Consider the following 22,013-nt stretch of genomic DNA (forward strand, 5'->3'; position numbering starts at 1 on the left):
AGATACCTGCTGGAAATAAAACACAGCAGAGGGGGAACAGTCCTGGAGGTTCCCAGAGTGTGTGGAGGATAACTTTTTGACACAGATGGTTAGGGAGCCAAATAAGGAGGGTACCTTGCTGGAGCTGCTGTTTGTCAACAGAAGGGCTTGTGGAGGGTGTGACAGTTGGAGGCCATCTTGGGCAGAGTGACCACAAAATGATAGAGTTATCTATTCTTGGACAAGTAGGAGGTAGACTTTGACCTGTGTCGGAGACTGGTTGACTGAGTCCCTTGGCAGGCAACCCTGAAGGGCAGAGGAGTCCAGGAAGGTAAAAGCACAGGAAAAGACTGTTCCCCTGTGCCAAAAGATGAGCTGGTGGGGAAGAAGACCATCCTGGCTGAATGAAGAGATCTGCTGCTGCTCGGGGATAAAAAGAGAGCTTATAGCCTTTGGAGAAAGGGGTAGGCCATTCAGAATTACAGAGATGTCATGAGGCTATGCAGGGAGAAAATCAGAAGGGCCAAAGCCCAGCTTGAAATTAATCTGGCTTCAGCTATTAAAGATAACAAGAAATGCTTCTACGAATATGTTAGAAGCAAAAAGAGGACTAAGGAGAATCCCTGTCCTTTATTGGATGCAGGGTGAAACAGTGACTAAGGCTGAGGAACCTCTGTGGGTCCAGATGGGATGCACCCAAGGGTGCTGAGGGAGCTGATGGAAGTGCTCACCAAGCCACTTCCTATCATTTACCAGCAGTCCTGGCTAACTGGGGAGGTCTCGGTAGACTGGAGATTGGCAAATGTGACTCCCATACAAGAAGCACTGGAAGGAGGATCAAGGGAACTGCAGGCCTGTCAGTCTGACCAGGGGATCAGGCCAAGCCAGCATGGGTTCATGAGATGCAGGTCCTGCTTGATGAACCTGATCTCCTTCTGTGACAAGGTGACCTGTTTAGTGGATGAGGGAAAGGCTGTTCATGTTGTCTACCTGGACTTTAGTATAAAGTCTTTGACACTGTTTCTCACATCATTCTCCTGGAGAAACTGCTGCATATGGGCCTAGACTGGTGTACTCTCTGCTGGGTAAAAACTGGCTGGGCCCAAAGAGTTCTGGTGGATGGGTTAAATCCTGCTGGCTGCCAGTCCCCACTGGTGTTCTCCAGGGCCAGTTCTGCTCAGTATCATCAATGATCAGGATGAGGGGATCAAGCGCAGCCTCAGTACGTTTGCACTCGGCACCAAATTGGGCGGGAATGTTGATCTGCCTGAGGGCGGGAAGGCTCCACAGAGGGACCTGGACAGGCTGAGGTAAATTGTATGATGTTCAACGAGGCCAAGTGCCAGGTCCTGCACTTGGGCCACAGCAGCCTCAGGTACCGCTACAGGCTTGGGGCAGAGTGACTGGAAAGCTGCCTGAGGAAAAGGACCTGGGAGCGCTGGTTGACAGTGGCTGAACATGAGCCAGCGTGTGCTCAGGTACCAAAAAGGCCAGTGGCATCCTGGCCTGCATCAGGAATAGTGCGGCCAGCAGGAGTAGGGAAGTGATTGTCTTTCTGTCCTTGGCTCTGGTGAAGCTGGATCTTGAATACTGCTTTCAGTTCTGGGCCCCTCGCTACAGGAAAGACATCGAGGTGCTGGATTGAGTTCAGAGAATGGCAGCAAAGCTGGTAAAGGGTCTACAGCACAAGCCCTATGAGGAACATCTGAGGGAATTGGGGTTGTTTAGTCTGGAGAAAAGGAGGCTGAGGGGAGACCTAATCACTCCCTACAGTATAGCAGCAGCTATCTTCAGGAGTCAGTTGTCATTCAATACCAAGCTCTGTTATACTTGCTTCACACCTGAATGGTGTAGCTCTGTCTATTTTGATAATCCTACGCTTTGATCTGTACCTTCAAAAAGTGACTGGTTTTGTGACACAAGGTGTTATTACGCTAACCTCACTTTAATGAGCTGTATGTATGAAGTCTGATACTCATCCAAACTGCCACATGTGAAAGCTGAGAACTCTGAGAAACATAGTTCGCAAAGGTGCCTGAGTTCATGTGAACAAAATGGTTTGTAACCATCCTGTGTGCAATTGACAGCAAGACCTCTTTTGCCCCTCACAGGCTGGTAAGTGAATGTGCTTGTTGAACCCTGTAGCTGTCTTTGAGTCATCTTCTAAGCCACAGATAAGATTAGGGGGAAAAAAAAATGTGTGTCTGCTAAGGGCACAGAAGGCCTTGTCTCACTCATCAAGAAGTCTGATACGGTGTTCACAGTTGCCATCATGGAGCAGGAAGACAGCAGGCTGACTGCACCTGGGTGGAGATGTTCTGCCCCTTTTGGAAGGTGGTGTCCATTTCAAAGCAAGTGTTAACTTCATTTTGCTCTGCTGTCACTTTGAAGGATCTGGTAAATTGACTGAAGATCTGATGAACAAAAAAATCACGGTTTCACTGTTGAACGAAGATGTAGAACTATAGCAATAGTCTTTGTTAGTTTTGTGTATTTTAAGTGCTTCGTCTCACTCAGAAAACATGAGGTAAACTAATGGTAAATTATAATGCTGAGGTGTATTAGTCCAATTTGGAAAGCAGGGATGTACATCTTATCCCACTTAAATAATTTTATTTGTTTTTATTTTAATCCACAAAAAATCACCAGTTAAGTACCCTGAAGCTTAGTAGCAAAGCAGGAATACTGTCATAGTCTGTTCTTTTACCACTGAAAAGCTTCAAACACTCAGTTTCCTGTGACATTTGAGCCTTATGACCAGATTTTTGTTTTGTAAACGGGACTTCAAGGGAAAAGTTATTTTTAAATAGGTGTTCAGGGGTACATCTCTCTGAGAAGACAAAAATGAACTAGGATTTCATAACCAGCACTGGTTTATGTTCTGTGCTGTCACCGCTTGGTTAAGAACTGACTCATCAATAAATGGGGTGTTTTGCTAGTCTTGTTCTACTGAATCATGCCCAAAGGGGCCTTTTGAGATACCTTAAGTAAGCTTTCATTTAAACATTTCTTGCTAAAATTAAATGGACATTCAGGTGTGCTCTGGGAGTTACACAGGGTAGACAAGTTAAAGTCAGCATTACTTTTAGAATTTGCTTAGACTATTATGTTGGATTTCTTATCTCTAATATTAAGTCAACATTCATTTAGCATTCATATGATATAAGATAGAAATTTCAATTACTATTTTGACCAAATATATGTTGCTAGGTTATATTATGCTGCAGTGCTTTACAAAAACTAAATGGTCTTTTTCCAGGAAATTTCACAAGATTTATTTTGTATTCAACAGGCATAATATTTTCCTGAATCAGTGAAAGAAAATATAGGTGGTTTTCTGGAAAATATTATCTATAAATTTTCTAACATTTCACCTTTTACATTGAATTTGAAGGATAAGTACCAAAAAGGAAAGAATAACCACATCTGATTGCAGCACTAACCATTTTCAAGGATAAACTACCCTAAAAAGCAGTGACCTATATTTTATAATGCATTTGGTATTCTGTAAGTCAGCAAATAGAATATAAGCCTCAGTGTATTAAAAATACAGTAAATACATCCTAATATGTGGTGTTAAACTAGTTTATTGTTATTTGTTAAAATAAACTTAATACAAGCAGCCTTAACGAAAGATGTTGCAGTGTTGTGCAGAATATCAGGTTACATGTATTTTTCAGCCAAAGCTGAGTAATTGAGAGCACTGTAGTGGTTTAAGTGGGTCAGTTTTAAAATTGTTTTGGTTAAATTTATGTAAGTTTCTTACACTGACAAGGATCTGAAGTACATCAATAGTTCAGATGAGGCTTAAACTGAAAAGTAGGTTTAGAAGGGGTACCCAGGAGTAGAAGTCCTTCTTGGTCATTGAAATCTAACTGGCTGCATAGAGTTCTTTGAGTAAATTTCTAACTTGAGAGAACTGAGGAAAAATAAGGTAGTCAACAGTTAGGCAGCTGTGGGGTTTCTTTGGCTTTTGTTTGGTTTTGACGTATTTTTTACGTGGTTGTTTGCATGTGTAGTTTTTTGGATAGTCCTCTGGTCATTGTAACTGTTAGAAGCACCTACGTGGCCATTCATGGTTAGAATAGAACAATCAACATTGAGAATAGCTTTAGGGGAATAGCTTAATTGGTTATTAATCTTTAAATTATAAATATTTATTTTAAATTCAGACCTTCAACTGTGGTCTGTGCTGTCACTGAAAGTACCTCTGAAGAAACAGTAAGTTTTTTGCAACATTTTTAAAAAATCTTGAAACAAAATGTTACTTTAAGATCACATGCTGTGATCACATTTCATTTTCTTGGATACCATTATGTAAAAACTGTAGTGTTTCATAAAGAAAGGATTTCTTCTATGGGCAGCTGAGATTTTACCAGAATTTTACTTAAATGCAGATTTGCTAATGGGAGAGGAAAAGTAATATTCCCATTGCTAAATGGTAATATTGTAAGTAGTGAATAATTTTTATGCATTCTAACAAAAGTTAAAACAAGTTTAGATTTTCATGAAGAGTTAAAATCATAAACCAGAATTAGTTATTTTAACATAATGAGTTCAGTTGGTAGCATTGGTTTCACACAGCTATAAAAGGCAGCTTGGAGAGAAGTGAGATGATGTTGACTTGGAATTCATACCTATTAGGTAACAGTTTCATGAAAGTTAGGGACTTACTTATTCTCCTTTACTTCTCTCTTATTCTCCCTTTCCTCTTTGTAATACCCATGATGTAGCCCCTCCAATATGAAATAATCTCTTTTCCAAAATGTATTTTTCTTTTCAGTTTCTTAACCTTTGTAAAATATGTACCACTGCTACTTCCTGGGAACATGATCTATTATTTCCATCACATACTGTAAGATTAAATATTATGTCAATATTTTCTGCAGGAGCACCTTTCATTAAAAAAGTACATTGTGGATATTGTGATTGAGAGTTCTGTTCCTGTGGAACCCTTGAAAGATGGAGAGGAGAAACAAAAAAATAAAAAGAAAGTCAAAAAGTTGAAGGCACGGATGAACTCCAGGTAGTAAAAATTTCTTTTCTATTTTTTTCCCTTAAATTTTGTTCTAAACTTTACCTTTCATCCTTTAGTGTGAGTGCAGCAGAAGGCTGAAAAAAAAATTAAAATTATTTGCCTTGGATTTTCTTGAAAATAACACTGATGAGCCTAATTTATGGCCACTTTCTCTGATTGAGAAAGAAAACTGAATATCGATCTGGAGCCCTTGGTTTCACCTGTTAAGAGCTTTTCTCATAATTGGATGCCAGAGCCCTGCCAAAACTGTAGCCTCTTGTAGCATACAATAGTCTGTTTAAATTTGTGTAAACTATGCCTATTTTTCTTTCTAGCTATTGATTTTTAAATGAAGTATCAAAGAAAATCAATAGTAATCAACAAATAGGAGTCAGCCTGCTGTGGTGTCAAATCCCATGACTAAATGTAATCATTTTTTGTTGCCTGTCACAACAAAAAGTTAAAAATATCTTAGAATGGAAAGTGAGTTGTCAGACTTGCAATTTGTTATTAGTCTAAAAAATGACATCTGGAAATCAGTAGAATATGCAGGACATCATTATATGATGAACTGGCAATGTCAGTCTTCATAGCTGAATAGTCCCCAGCTGAGGTTAATACTTAAATGAATATTGTAACATATTTTTGCATTTGTCTCTAAAAACGCTACTCATAAGGTGAGAGTCGTTGTTATGTATTTCCTGTACCTTGTTTTTAAGAAAGAAGGGTTACAGATAAAAACACTTGAATGGATTTTTAGAGCTACAGTAAAAATGAGAGGTTTTAATTACTCATAATAGTGCTAATAATGGCACATTAATCTTCAAAACCACAATAATATAACAATGTGTTACTGCTTCTGACCATTTTCCTCTTTGGATGAACAAATCTGAATACCCCATGAGAAGACACTGTTGGAACTGGGTGATATATTATTCCAGGTTTCTGGTTGCTCCAGATGCAGTTACTCATATTACCTGTGGGTTTAATGCAGTTATTGAGTCCAATTTTAATGCTTTCTCAAGAGCTTCTTCTGTTGAATTTAGTCAAAGATTTGTCAGATGTAGGAATGCAAGCTCAAACAAGAATATTTTTTTGGCACTGGAAGTTGCAAAACTTTTTCACAACATTTTGAATTCTTAAGTGTCAGCCTGCTGGATGAGTCAGAGTATTTATAATTAAAAATTATAATTAAAACACTAGTAAAAGAGCATCACTTTACAAAGGTGATTACTATTGTAAAATACAGTGAAAGTTTCAGAATTTAAGAGGAGTTTTTTGCTAGACATGATCTCTGGACAGTACTAGCACTGGATGGAACATATAGTTAAAATAATAATGAATTTATTTGGGATTGTTTAAAGTTGAAGAGCATGTCATATCAATAACACAGGTGTTAGCAGATTATTTACAAATCATGGTTTAGTACATATTTGCAACTATTCCTCTTCTCTAGGAAAAGAACTAGTTACAATAAATTCCCTTATACCTCAAGACTTGAAATTATACATTCATTTCAGTTTCTAGGAAGCTGTCATATTTTAAACTGGAAAAAAAGAAGTAACTGCATTCAGATAGGTTCCCGTTGCTCTCCTGAATTTCTGCATCACTATTAGAGTATCAAAGCAATGAAGGGCAAAGGTGAATGAGGAGACAAATTGTGATCAATGGGTTGTTAGATTTGTTAAGAAGTCTTGTTAGCCTACTTAATTATATTTATTACCCAAGGCCATTAAACTGATGCTGTAGTAACACCTGATATATAGCTAAGTAAATTATTACCTCAGGTTAACATATATGTGCTGCTATCAGAAGAAGGCTTTGGTACCCCCATGGTGAAAGGAGTTTTGATGAAAGCTAACTTCAAGCAACAGAGGTGTAGTTACCAGCTAGAAGGAATGTACAGTGGAGATACACTTTGCAGTGGCTTTAAAACACTCTCGTCCTGTTCATTTAGTAATAGATGTTTTAGGTGATTTTTCATGTTTGACTGACTCGCCTGTACAAAACTCAAAGCTGACATGTGTTGTTTCTGGCTAAGAAGCAGGAAAGAAGGCAAAAGGTTAATAAAGGAATCTCACCTTCATGTGTAATACTAAATTTGTTTGTGATTAATAGCTGTATTAATGATCCACAAATCAGAGCTTGTGGTAATGTGACAATATTTGTGTGTAGCGTAAGTTGTATAGGTTGAGCAAGCCAAGGGAAAAACTGAGTAGCTTTGGAAAACTTGATCCCCTTGTGAACAGAAAAGAAACATTTATTATATGTGTCTGAGAGAAATAAGACGCATGAAATCTTTACTGAATCCCTGTTGGTTTTTTTTTTTGCAGTGCAGTAGTGAAATACATTTCACATTGGAAACTACTGTCAAAATCTTAGATTTGAAAAAAACAATTGGATGTTTGTAAAGTTGGCAAGAATGTTAGCTAATAGCAGTCAATATTCAGAATGCCTTGGAAATTAATAGGAAGCTCCATTTTTATGGGTGAAAGTTGCCCCAAGGCAGATTTTTTTTTTTTCTGCTTCTGTCCTGAGGGCCTTTTTGGCACTCTAGGCCTTGTTAAAGGTGCTCTGTGTAGAGACAGATCACATACTTAATCACAGATTTAGTCCAGTGTGCCACTTATGTTTTCCTCAGGTGTGTATACAGGTTTTTTTGGAGAATTTTTCAAGCCATTAATTACATTGTCCTCTGTGGAAAAAAAGGCTTCTCTAATTCTTCCTACTTTTTGGCACATGGCCAGTGCAAATAATACTTTTAGGGGACTGAGGAAGTTTGTCTCTCTTGTTTCCATTCATGGAGGTATTTACTTCTATGCTGTATGTGTAACAAGGTTTATTACATTACAATAGTAGTTATAAAAAGGTCCTGAATCTGTAAATATAACAAATTATCTGTATATTAATTATCATCTCTGTGATGTAGTGATTTTCTCATCTGCACTACATGTCTAAATCACTAATATTTTCACAGAAGATTAATATGGTAATTTTATAAGCAATTAGATAACTGCAGTTGTTGTATATCACTTGTATTTTCTACCATTTGGAAAGTCAACTTAAATACACCATTTGAGTACTGATGTTATTCTGAAGTAGTAATCTTAATTGTGAATCATTAATGGCCAACAGTTAACCATTAGTATGGATTCTGATAGGCCGAACTGACAGAAATGCCTTACTGTGAAATAGAAAAAACCTAAAGGTTAGAATTATCTTGCTAGAAATACATACTGTACCCTTTAGACAACAGTCAATAGTAATGAATATTTTCTCTTCCAGGGCAAAGGAATATGAGAGTTTGATGGAAGGAAAAAATCCCATCTCTGATTCCCCATTTAAAGCCAAGTAAGCATTTAACTTAATATATTTTAAACATACCCTTTTTTTTCTTCCTCAGTCTGTGGCAGAAGTGCTTCTGAAATTTCCTGTGGAGCAGGTGTGGTAAGGTTCCCTCTGAGTCTTGAATTGCAGATGAATTTGTAATTCTAATTTCTGTGACCAAAAGGTCAGAGCTTAAAAATGCAGTTTTTTCAGAGCTTATAAATGCAATTTTTCCTTCAGCTACACAGTGGAGGTGGAAGGCAGAACACAATTTTGTCTTCACATACAAAGTGGGATTTTAACTTAGAAAAGTAAAGGGTAGTTCCAGCTCAGTACTTTGTGCTGTTAAAGGAAATAACTGCTAAAACGTTTGATCTTTAAGGTCTCTTCCAACCTTAACAAATTCTATTATTCTAAAATTACTAAGATAGGTGCAAAAAAGAAGAGAGAATGTTGTTACGTACAAATGCCTGGGTCATCTAAATCTTATGAATACCACATGCAGTTTTGGTTCTTCATCTTAGAAAGAATATGCCAGAATTTTTAAAGGTTGAGAGAAGACAAGGAAGGAAAGCAGAATATTCTGTTAGAGATTAAATAAAATAGTATTTCTTATTCTGGAGAAAAATGTGATAATGGGAGGAAGTTTTAACAGGGTTATATGTTAAAGAGATCTACAAGGACATAAACAGATGGGTGTCGATTGCTTGCTGTCCTTCCTGGTACCAAAATGAGGGAGCACAGAATGAAGATGGAGCCAGGTTCAAAAGAAACCAAAGACAGTGATTCTCTGTGTAGTCTGCAATCAGATGGATGGAACTCATGGACAAAAGTCATACAGATTTGCCTGCTTTACTGCAGTTCTAGGAGAGCACATCCAGCCCAAGAGATTCCTGAGTTGAAAATTGCGACAAGAAACAGATGAGCGAAGAGGATTATGTGTGCTTGTCCTGTTGTTAGTGTTCCTGGGACATCAGTTTGCAGGGCATTGTTAGGCAGGATGGTGGGCAGAGGTTGTGCCTTTCTTACCCTTGTATTCACAAAGTCTGGGGCAGGGCAGTCAAGAGGCTGTGGTGTCTCAACAGCCTCTCAAAATACCTTAATCCTGAACTAACAAGTACTTTCCAGGTTGGAGATACTATGTCTTCAGACTGAGGTAATAACCTCTATTTTTTGTGGTTATTTCTCTTAAATTGCTGATGTACTTGAAGGTAGCATTTTTTTGTCAGTTACTGTTAGTTAAGATGTTCAGATCCTTGCTGTATACAACTAGTCTGTATGCCTTATCTTTCACATAGATTTTTCAATAGTTTGAAAACCTGCTGCTGAATCTCAGTATGTATTTTAAAATAATAAAAATTCATCATTGAGATTTGACATAAGAAAATGAAAGATCTCCACCAGATGGCACACCTGCATAAACACATGGGGAAGGAGCTTCTGTTGTTGGCTTACTTTCTTAATAATCAGCATTTCAATTTTCAAAATTAGTTTCATGGCAGATTAAGACTTCTAGATTTTTAGCTTCTGTGTTTTGATTTTCTTTGCTACCAGAAAATTTAAAAAATAGTGTCTAATTGTCAGAAAGTAGAAATGTGGGGCATTTGAGTGACTGAAAATACTGATAAGCCGTAGTATTTCCGCTTTAGTTTCTTTCTGACTTTTATCAGTGCTGTACTTGTTGTGTCTCAATTGCAGTGCAACAGAACCCAGGTTTGTTTATTTTTCTTGTAATCCCTTTACTGATCCTGAGTTTAGCATTTTCATTTCCCTTTAATGAATTAAATGCTAGTGTGCTTTCAGGCAGAATCTCCTGTTCCATCTGCTTTCTTATTTTCCTCCTTTATTGCATCTGTTAGGGCTGTACCCTTTTAGATGTGAACTAGTGTGATGGCCACTGGGTAGCTCACTTTTATCACAGATATTCTGGGAGATTTCTTTTGAAGTCTTCACAGAGAAATCTAGTACTCTAGCAGATGCTTTCATCTAAATTTTTAGAACATAGTTTCAGATGTAATAGTTACTGTTATTTTCAAAATTACACAACTTTTTACCTGCCATCAGGGCTCAAATGTTTGCAAGCTTCTTTAATACCAAGGGGGTAGCAATGGGAACTTGAATATGAACCAACTATTTAAGAAGAAATAGAGGATTGTCTGTGAGTCAACCAGGACCACAGTTCAACTCTAGTAAAATTTACTTTACACAATGCATAATACAAAATGGGAGAAGGATGGGGAAGGATGGTTTTATCTTTTCCTTTAAAGGAGAGGATTAGAGGGCAAGAAATTTCATGAAGCAGGATATTTAGCCCAGAACGTATCTGTTCACATGGAAAAACATATTCTTAATACAGGCAAAATTAATAGGAAAACACCCTTGAAACAGAACGAAGAATTAGCTCAAAGAAACAAAAAGAAGTAGATCTTCACTCAAACATCATCACATTGAGAAGCTATGACAACACTTAACTATTGCCTTTTTAGCCAGCACACAGTGTGCTGTACTGTGAGCTAATATTAACTGCTACTGTACCTGGCTGAGAAGAAGCAAACTCTTGCCAATACTAGGAGTCCTAACAGCTCTCCAACACACACTCTCAGGAGATCTGCAGAGTTATTGAGAAAAGTTACATCATAAAATGAAGTGGGTAAAAACTGAGAGTGCTAAATGTGTTCTTTGTGTCAAAACAAATGCCAGTACTTTTTGTTTATACCAAAAGAAGGTTTGAGGTGTTCAGATTGGAGTGGAAGTATACTAATAAACAGAGAATACTTTTTAACTTAGTGGGCTGTGGGATTTTAAAATGAGAACGTTTTTAATTCAATTTAAAATCTAGCACAATTGGTAGATTTGTTTGTTTGCTTAACAAGCAAATGCAGTTTAGGATGAAATAATTAAAAATAACTTTCACTTATGCTTCATTGCTTATGCCACATTTCTTTGCTCCCTCATACCCTCCCAAATTGATCGTATCTTTGCAACAACTAAAAACATTTATGGAATGCAATTTCTTATCTGATTTTAGTTCTTAGTCATGTTGTCAGTTGTTACAGAAGAAAGACAGAACCCAGAATTAGCCTTTGGCAGGTAAAAAGCCTTTTTAGATCACCTTTAAGATTAAGCCACCTTAATATTATGAGAGCACTGATTTCCTGTTGCAGCTGATAGATTGTTTCAGTACTGTTTGTTTATGGTTTGCAGATTTATAAACCCTTTTGCACTAAGGAAGCACTGATCCAAGTGCTTTATAAGCTTTACATTGGTAATACACTGCTATCAATAAGCAGACAGGCTTTATCCTGCTTTGATAGACATGGTATGTAAACCTTTTTCAGTTGCAGAGCACTGAATCTGATTCCTGAGTGGGGCTGTGAAAGGCTCTTAAGTAGTTCTTTGGAAACAAGAGTTTTAGATGATGTCTGTAACAGATTTATTATTAATTTTTAATATCTATTTTTAAAAATGGGTTCTTTAATGTGTGGGGGGTGGGAGGGGTGGAGGGATAATTCAAAATCCTGCCTTATTTGGTAGATACTTTGGTCTCTGAACTATTTCATGGGCCGAGAGGGACTTTCAAGTGAAAGGCCTACCTGTTGCTCTTTGGCCTGTCTCCACTGTGCATTAGCTGCTTGGCCACCACTGGCACTTAAGTCAGTTTATAAATGCTGCTGGATTCTTTATGGATATGTAGTATTAATTTGTATTCTCTGGGAATTGATGTGAATTTAATTACTTAGTGTCCAGTCTGTAAGTTTAGCCTGTCAAAAAGTCTGTTGGTGATGGCTCTTTCTGTTCGCAGCATTCTCTGGTCTCCATCAGAGCACATTTTTTAAAGAAAAGGAACATGTTTTCACAAAGTTGGAGTGTTATTTACATCTATTTAGTATCTGCTAACCCACAAGCCTTATTTTTCAGTTTTAAAGCAATCTGCAGGTAGCAAAGTGTAATGGTCATCCTTTAATACAAGCAGGGAAAGTCAGGTAAGGAATGTTTGCCATACGCCTAAAGTTAGCAGGATTGCAGGGGAAAAAGATGACCCCCTTGTCTAATACTTTACCCAGTCTCTCCTCATGCAAGAAGGACTTATTTTTTTCATGTGTTTATCTTTACTTACCCTTTTTTTAAACTGTGTAAAGGGATACTTCAGATAGCATTTCTGCTGGAGGAAATATACTGAATATCATGTGAAGTTTGTTCTTGCGAAGACCCCAAACTAAATGTCTTTAACAATGCAGTTCTTCCTTATTTTCCTTATATCAGTGCATTCTCAAGATAAACTAATCTTGTAGGCCGGGGTCCAGTTAGGCCAGTTACAAGTTATTATACCAACATACTTATTACTGGGAAAAAAAAATAGATAATCTCTGAAGCTGGAAGTATTTGTACAAAGTTGAGTTTCCAGACAGCTGTGTGGGCTATACAAGAGCCAAAGTGTTAGTAAGATAAAATTAAAATAAACTTTAAAAAAAGAGAAATACCTACTTTATTATTTGGTGGGCAGTAGACTTCATCTGCAGAGATTTGCTAGAGCATTCTTACAGGGATTCAAATAAATTAATTCAGAAAATAATCTCTACAGGAATTTTTCATAATTTTCCAAAGAGCTTCCATTTCAAAAACTGAAGATATATAAAGCAGCAGATGTAGATGTTTTATGTCTAGCAGTGCTGGGGACTATGCTGAGATGAAGAGTGGTTCCATTGTGTCCCTAGAGCAGTGGGAGTAGCCAGAGGTGCCCCAGGTACATTCCTGTTGCTCAGGCAGGACAGGACAGTGCAGGGGCTGGGAGTTGCTTTAGGAGGATACAGCAGAAGTCTGGGTCAGGCTGGGCAGCAGTTGCCACAGACTTTCTCTGTTCTCTCCAGGGAGGGGCTGCAGTGGGAAGAATTGGGGCTGTGTGTCTGGCTGGCATCTGGCCACCCTCGGAAGGAACATGCGGGAGGAGGAACCGAACAGGAACTGCAGAGAATCCAGTGCTCTGCCAGTCCTACTAATCCTTCCTTGCATGCAGTGTACAGCCAAGAAATCATGGGTTGAATTGTGGAAGTGCTGAAATGTACTGATGTCACTATTTCAAGGCTTTTTTTCTAGAGAAGAAATGTGGCCTATAAATATGAAGAGATCTTTTTATTTTAGCCTATAAAATCTGCTAAAATATTTAGCCCGTGCTACAAAGAAACCCTTAATTCATATAATTCTCTGTTTTAATTATATATTTGCTATATAAACATTTGATTTTAGTATCTTTCATTTTCCCATTTGCAGTACAAAAGGATCAGATAATGTTGTATTTGCTGAATGTGCTATTTATTCAAGTTTATGCTATGCTAACATTCCAACACTAATCAGTGCCTTATGTCCTTTCTGATGTTTCTTCTGCATTCTGAGTTACCTGTTGAGCAATGCTAAAATATTAATTGATGAGATGTGAATAACTTTAGATAAAAAGACATTAACTTTCCTTTCTGTTTAACCCAGTAAATTTGCAGTTACCATTCCCTATATGGCGTAGTAAGCATTGGAGGATGCAAACTGGGAGACAGAGGATGAAATAATTTTATTTAAATGTTTGGATTTGGACTCAATGGTGTTTCCATGTACACACTAGATCAGGTGTTGATATTGTGCTCTATTAATCCACAGTGCATACAAAGAGTGCACAAGGAGTGCAGTATGTACAGAGAGTTCTCTCTTTCCAGATGCATTCATAGCAATGATAAGTTCTGTATCCAAGCACAAGTCATCTCATATAGATTTCACATCCTTGAAACAGTACTAAAATTATTGCTATTTCTCTGATGTTGCCAAGAAGTCAGTATAAAGGATATTAAATAAAAATAATTTCTCCGAGTTTCACGTGGTGGTAGGAGGGAGTTTTTATTTCCCTCTGTTCCCCATGTGATCACATAGCATAGGTTACCTTTCTTTGGCAGATGACCAACATTCAGTAGGGTATGAGGATGTAATTCTTTAATGTGGCAGAACTGAAAATTTATTCTTCATGTTTCTTACTGTATGATGCTGAACGACACACACTTAGAAAGTTTGAATTTTGGTAAAAGTGTCCAGAAAGACTTATAGAAGAAATGGAAAGCTGGAAGTTTTCCCAAAAGCTTATGTGTTGTACAGCTTTTTTTTTTTTTTAAACTGAGCGTAGAAACTGAATGTGATGTTTAATTTATGTAGGAAGGGAATTTATCAACAGAATTAACAATAGAATATGATTATTTTCTGTTTGAGTCCTGGTGAGATAAACTTTAGACATGCTGATGCCTGATGTAGCTTAGGAGAGTCCTTTTCTTTAGCCACTATGGTTAATCCTGGTTAAATTCCATTCCTCTGATGTTATATGAAGCAAATGAAAACCCTGTCTTCTGTCTGATGAAGTTACAATATAGTGTGGTGGGTTGTTTCAGTGCTTTATATATGCTTTAATCATGGATTTGGGTAAATATTTCAAAGACAGGAAGTCTTTATTTTTTGTTAATGCACTAGGATATTGCCAAGGCAATTCTATATCACATTCTGTGAGAACACCTGAAATGCTCTGCTTCTAGATCATCTTTCTGGACTGCAGCAATTTGACTTTTCATTGGAGCTGCAATCCACTCCTTATGCTCAGCAGAATGAGTGGTCATCAGATTTACTGCCCAAGTCCTGCAGTTATTTGTGTTACGGCTTTTAATTTTCTTTTTTCTTTCTTATTTTAGTTCAGGGCTTACTGAGTTAGACAGAGGTTTCCTCCAACCTCATTTTCCACAAAGGAAATAGCAGTGCAGAAAATCTCATCAAGATAAAATCTCCCTTTATTTTTCTTGTCATAGAAAAATCCTGGCTGAATATTAGTGGATTCAGCTGACTAGTTGATATGAAGTCCAAGACTCAAAATGCTGCAAATCATTATTTGTACTTGCTGCCTAGCAGGAGAGCATGAGTGAACAGCCCATATGTAGTTGTGTAAAATGGAAATGAATCCTAACCCACGTGTCTCTCCATCTCTCCCACCACTGCATTTTGGCTTCGTTACTGACCCTCATTAATAAAATGCCCTTTCTGAGGTAGTCTGCAAAGCCACTACTTTTTAGTTACTCACATAATTCTAAAAAGCCATTTCTTTTACAGTACCTATAAGAAATTAGCCAAGTAGTCTGCAGTTCTATTTCCCTTACTTATCTCAGGAGCAAAGTACTCACCTAAGGGGGCAGAAAGAATTTAATGATAGAAGAAAAGGAGGATGAAACTATGTTTCAAGTGAAGGTGGCAAAAACTAGCAGGATAACTGTGGAGAGAGAATAGGAAAATTAACTCTTTTGAATAGCAACAGGAACAAGCATGTAGATAATGAAGAATTTAGAACCTTTGTGGCTGTACTGTTCACACTATTTCTGTGCCATTTACCTGAAAAAGTAGATAGTGAGGTGTCACAGTCTAAGATGACTCTATCTCCTTGCTGTATTGCATAATTTACATGCGGGTCAGTATGGATTATGATACTTTTACACAGGTTTTCAAGATTGCTGATTGAAATGTAGTTAGCAGAGTTTCATTGCAAGGATGAAACTTCAGATTATCAGGAGATTCTTTGCTTTAACTGCTCTCTGTTTTCTGTTTACTGTTGAAGGTTGCAGCGTTTAGTAAAAGATCTCTTAAAGCACCTCCAAATGCAGGATAGCTGCTCATTGGGGAACAACAAGGTGTCTGCTCTGGACAGGACTTTAGGAGAGATCTCTCGTATTCTGGAAAAAGAGGTATTGTGACTATTACTCTACAACTTATGGTTAACCTATAAACTGTGTTGCCTCAAATGGCATTAGTTTGGATTTGCAAATATTTTAAACATGTTGATGAATACTTGACCTCCATGTAACACGCAGTGTCTGCTATTACATTTTTCTGTATTGGTTGCAGCAGTGGATGCTTTTATTTAGACACCAGATTTTATATAGGCAGTTTTGCAGTAGTGCTGGAAACATGCTGGGCTGATTCTAGATCATGCACATAATGGTAAGGTGTACTTCCACTGTATTTCATTAGGATTGTTTTTAACCTGGGCCATTTCAGATGTCTAGTTCATAGTGCATACCCACAAACAGCTTTTACAGTAAGTGCCCAAAACAATTAGTAAAGAACAGAAAAAAGAGCAAGAGCCAGCTTGGCTGCCACAGCCACATGTCATGGTGTTACAGCTGAGTTTTGAAGGAGCACAAATCTGTTGAGTTTTCCTAGAGTACAACAAAGCCAGAAGGTCTTTGCTAGAAGATGGTGTGATGTGTATATATATGGATTTTTCTGTGTTTTGAATTTTTGTGATGTGTCATATTTGTAGAGCATGTTTTGTTTTCTGGATGTTTTTAACTAAAAGCATTTGCATATTTCTTACTGTTTCATCATGGTCAGTCTGCTGCCTCAGTGCTTTGTCTTGTTTATGTGGTTTTGTGCTCCACTAGGACCATGGTATTTGAGTTTTCAGCTAGAACATTATATTCTTTTCCCTCTCTAACCGTAAGAAAATACTTCTCTTTCATATCTGTAATCAAGAAATCATGAAAAGTAGAGTGAAATCTCAGGAGGGTGTTGCATCCTTGTGGTTTAGAGTTGGTATCTGTGAAGATGAGAGCTCTGCCTGATGCTTTTCACAGCGTAGTCAATGTGGAACACCATTGCTAATGGCATCTGCTTTTAAATACTGATGGCTGCCTGGGATGCACAGGCTTCTGCTGTGTATTCTATTAGTTACTTTGAGCTGATGATCAAGTTTAATAGTGTTTTTGGAAGAGTAGTGACATTTTCAAAATTTGCAGTGTTTATTTTAATTGAAAAATGGGTTATTTCTTTCAAAAAACAGAAATGTTGTTGCATGAAGATTTTAAAAAGGATGTGCCTATTTTGAAAAGTTACGTAAATCATTTTTGGAAACTGGTTTTGGAAAGTGGCATTGTATCCAGCCTCATCAGTAGATGTTTTCTGACGCTTTTTAAAATGAGACATGGATTGCAGCTAGATGCTAATCATTAATTGTTCCCAACATCTTACTGCTTGTTGACTTTGCAGTGGGGAATTAAAAGATTAATCTGATAGTATTAATAGGCAAGCATTATTTTGATGTTGATTTGGGTTTTTACCCCCAAAACATTACCCCTCGACAAGTAGTATTATATCCAAGTGTCCCAATCAATAAGGTCAAGAAAGATTGATTTCAATAGCTTCCACTGTGTTTACAGCACAGATCCTACATAGTCATTTATAAAAATGGGTAGTAATTCTGTTGTTAACTTGTGAGTCGAGAAATCAGTAGACACATCTTACATGGCACTTGGTGGTGAGGAGAATCTTGATGGTGTCAGTTGTCGACTGAGAGGAGGAGACTGATACTGTTAATTGAATTTCCTTGGAGAGCATAAAAATATACCATAATGTGGGGGAAGGAATGAGGGAGTGGGAACCACACAAGCTGTCAGAGTGTGTGAGCGGGTAACATTGATTTACCCTTGCTAATGGCCTGGGTTGCATAAAGAATTGCCCTGAGGGAGGACAGAGTTCACTACAATAGATCCTTGCCACTTACTAGAAATTCTTCAGGCTCAGAAATCATACAAAAGTATTATAAAACAAAATTGATTCAAAAATTCCTTTTTTCAGTCACTCTGTGAAACATTGGATTTTCCTTTTGTTCGTAGTTTACACTGACTGAAAAATTTATGCCGTCTCTCCAAGGAAATAAAGATTTGTTTTATAAACTATAAAATAAAATGCTGAGCTGCTGTTGATAACAGTAAATAAGAAAAATAAATACCATTATATTTCTCAACAGAAGGAAGGGTTATTCAGCACATTAGGAATTCCGTGGCTGTGCTAAAAGAGCATTAGAGAGTGGGGGGGTGTCCTTTATGCAAACAAAAAAGCTACATAGGAAAGATTGACAACCCTGTCTCACTGTGTTTTCACTTCAGGTAGAATTGAAAATTCGTTTTTGGACTTTGTCTTCATCTGCTGTGTTTCATAGTAATGACTAAGCTTTTTTTTCTCACTTCTGAACTTCTTTTATAACATGAGAACATTCTAGGTTGAGAAATGTCTGCATGATTATTGTGGTCAGACTTGCTTTTGTGTCACATGCCTTCCTGCTCTCGTGGACGTAAGGAGATTCAGCATGTGGGGCCAAGTGATTTCACCAATACAGCAAGAAGAGTTTCTTTAAAAAAAAAAAAGAAACTAATTTTTTTTAATCAGCATACCCTCTAGATAATTAGAGAATTGTGTCTCTCAGAAAAATAACATCTTAACCACTGAGGTTTTTTGAAGTCCTGTCTGTGTTTATTGTAGCATTGTACCTGCTGCTCATTAACACAGAAGTCATGGACTGCTGCTGATTCCCCATGTCACACAGCAAAACTGACCACTTTCACTTTGGATTCAATGCATGATTTGAGTGCTAATAAATGGATGAGGAGCTGCTTTGCTTCGTGTGGTTGTTAGTTCATCAGACACTTCTTGGTATGTCTACTTTGTCTTGGATCAAGATCTACAACCACTGGTAGTATTGCATCCAATGCCAGAAAAATGTTTGCAAGTTGGCATGCAGGTGTTGAGGATCAGGATCAGGGTATGGTCATGATTGCATACAGTCTGTGGTTCACATGTACTTTAATGAAACAAACATAAACCACAGTGTCAGTCCAGTTTTAAATATATTTGACCCCCTGCTTTTGCTAGTAACATCAAGCAGGAGGTTCAAACCTGGTTGGTGTTGTCTATGCCTGGTAGATGCTGTCCCCAAGACCCATCTACAACACATACTGCGAGGGTGCTGCTTTGGGTGTGCTCTGGGTTGTTGGAAGGCAGTCCTGGGTTTTGTGCATAGTCTCTCTCATCTTTTCTGGCAGAAGTCCTGTAAGGAAGTTGTATTAACTTTCACCTCTGCTTTGTTTAGAAGTATGTTTAAAAAACAAACACACACAGAGAAAACAGCAGAACTCATGCCAATGTTACCAAAAAAGCCCAGCCTGATGTTGGCAGATTGTCATTGGGACTCTTCAAGCTCTTAATAATATCTGATAACGCTCAGTTTAAGATCTCCCATGAATGGGCCTTTGATACTAAAAGGAAAACTCCTGTCTCCTCCTAAAGAAGGGCAGAGCTGGTGTTTGAAACTGCAGGCCTAAAGCAGTTTTGCTTCCAGAGTTCTTTGATTTTATACATGTTCATTCTTTGATGGACTAATTTTACACATCCGTTACTGAGGGCAGCAGTGTGTTTCAGATGTGCAAGGAATCCTGGATTTGCTGCTCAAGTTTGACTTGGGCTCTCATACAGAAATGTCCTGGAATGGGGAACACTTTCAGAAAACAGCATATTTAAAACTGTGTATCCTATTAGTGTGACTACAGGTGCAGGTTTAAGTCCATTATGTCATTTATTTCCTCAATCTACAGGGGGGAGATTTACTTGTTAAAAAAAAAATAAAGAAAAGAAACCATTTTCTGCTGTGTAGACATTGGACACTACACAGACTGAAATACATGTATTTCTAAGGCTATGCACCTGAGCTGGGCTTTTCATCCTTGGATGGTCATTCTTAGACTTGCTGACAGAACATCACTTCCGTAAAGTTCTTCCTCAAATTTGTTTTTAGAAGGGTTTTGGGGAATCCAGGTTTTAAAAGTCCTACTTTAAAACATTTTAAGTATTCTAGGTGATTTTGATAGTCCTGGACTAGGCAGAGATGTCAGATAACTGTTATTCTGAGGAACATGGCAAGGATCCTACCTTCAGTAAAGGACAGTGACAAGCAGCTGAGGGCAGTAATCTTTTCACCTGGCTCAGTTGCAGCTAAAAACTGCAGTTAAATCACTTCAGTTAGATTTGTGCAATACTTACATGTGACATCTAGGGAAGTCCTTAATGTCTCTCCCATCCTTCTGACTGGGAATATTACAGGGAGAGTCAATATGATCTTGAGGGAACCTCATGATGTTTGGAATCCAGGTGCAGTGCTTAACTGGAAGTATGATGTTTCTCATTAGGCAACTAGTTTGAAAAAGATCTTCACAGCTTAAGTCGTAAAACAGAAGATCTTGCAGAGGAGAGAGCTGCAGCCACAGGGGAAGGATGGAGGTTTTATCCATGTCCACACCTAAGCAAACATTCCAGCTGAAGCTCTCACATCCCTCACAAGGCACAAAAAGCCCTGACAAACAAGATTTAATTGGTTCTGAAGCTCATGAAATTTGCCATGATTTTGTGCACTTTTGAGGCTGGCTGTGTCCCTAATCTCCTTCTAGGTACTGTAAAAATCTCAGTAAATAATGGTGATCACAAACTAAGTTGTCAAAGTGTGGAAGTAAAATGGAACCAGAAGACTCAAAGAGGAGGCCTCTAATAAATTGGTCTGCAGTGCCTATAGTTACCTACCAGCTCTCTTAATACAAATGTAAAAGTACCTCCTTTTCAGCAGGCTAAGTTTCAAGATACTTATTTTTAATAATAACTCAGAATAGTATTCTTGCTGGAAGAGGATTTCAGGGGAAATACAAATACTTCCTTAGAAAAAGGCATAATTATGTAACTGAAAAATGTGTGAATCTGAGCTATTAACTGATTGCAGTGCTTTAATATATTTTTTTTTTTATTATCTCAATGTTTTTGATCTCAATGTGCTCTCTCTCAGTGACTGTTAATGGTTTGGTTTGTGTCAGGCAACGTTTTTTGGATTTGGGATTTTTAGATGTTTTTTTCAGCCCTCTGCTTCAGCAGTCATGATGTCAGTTATTTACATTTCAGGAAAATGTTTGTCATAGCTTTCAAATACATGGGGACTCTAGACAGACAGTGTTTATCCCCTTGGAAAGACTGTTAGAAATGGTTGGCTTTAATAGCACAGGCGAGCCCATTATTTATGTTTCATTCTCTAAACTGTCAGGCCATTGGGTGTGGTGGCCACAGCCCGTGTGAAGACTGACAGGCCAGTTTTTGGAAGGCACACTAAATTGCCTGTCTGGCTACTACAGATTTTTTTTTTCAACCCAACAATACAAACTTTGAATCATTAGAAACTGAAACAGTCAAATGACAACCTGCTGAAAAACTATGGTAGGGAGCAACAGCAATATTAAGTGGAACACATGTAAGCTTTTTTAGCATTCATGGTAAATTTATTCAAAAGTCTCTACAGACATATAAAATTGTCCCATCTGTGTGTATGTGTATATATATATTAATGTATACACAGACCAAATAGATTTTAGAAGCAAACACTGTATGCTATAAATACTCAGTATTGTTAGTTATTAAATTATATTTAAGAATACAGTGGGAGCTGTGATTCTGAACTCTTATGCACTTGATTTTGGTGCTGAAAAATGTGAGAAGCTGACCCAAGCACCTAGGTAGCTGCATGTTTCCAGTGTAGTAGAGTAGTGTAGCCATCAAAGAGAGAATTGAGAGACACAGAATATAATGGCTGGGATTTATTTTTCAGAAGAATAGAATTCTGGACTAGCTGGAAGTCAATGATGTATCTTTAAGCTTTTCTTAACTTGCTGTGGATTGTATTTGAACTGGATGTGGCATCACTGCTGCACATAATCATTGTTGCTTTGAATGAGTATTAGAGAAGATACTGAAATCTGATATAAAACTTTAGAAGGAAGTTTGAATTCCTAAGATAAGCAAGAGTGACATAAATAGT

At 37.7% G+C, this 22,013-nt stretch overlaps 1 protein-coding gene across 3 annotated transcripts in view; it reads left to right on the forward strand.

Moving 5' to 3' along the window:
- SCAPER (S-phase cyclin A associated protein in the ER) overlaps nucleotides 1-22,013 on the forward strand; it is a 148,749-nt gene that overhangs the window by 64,579 nt on the left and 62,157 nt on the right. For all 3 annotated transcript variants that reach the window (XM_051628465.1, XM_051628468.1, XM_051628467.1), the window contains exons 21-23: nucleotides 4,869-5,005; nucleotides 8,282-8,347; nucleotides 15,948-16,074. In XM_051628465.1, coding sequence (XP_051484425.1) covers nucleotides 4,869-5,005; nucleotides 8,282-8,347; nucleotides 15,948-16,074 — 330 coding nt within the window. The remainder of the gene's footprint in view (nucleotides 1-4,868; nucleotides 5,006-8,281; nucleotides 8,348-15,947; nucleotides 16,075-22,013) is intronic.

This window comes from Apus apus, chromosome 10, assembly GCF_020740795.1.
Source record: "Apus apus isolate bApuApu2 chromosome 10, bApuApu2.pri.cur, whole genome shotgun sequence".
Lineage (NCBI taxonomy): Eukaryota > Metazoa > Chordata > Aves > Apodiformes > Apodidae > Apus > Apus apus.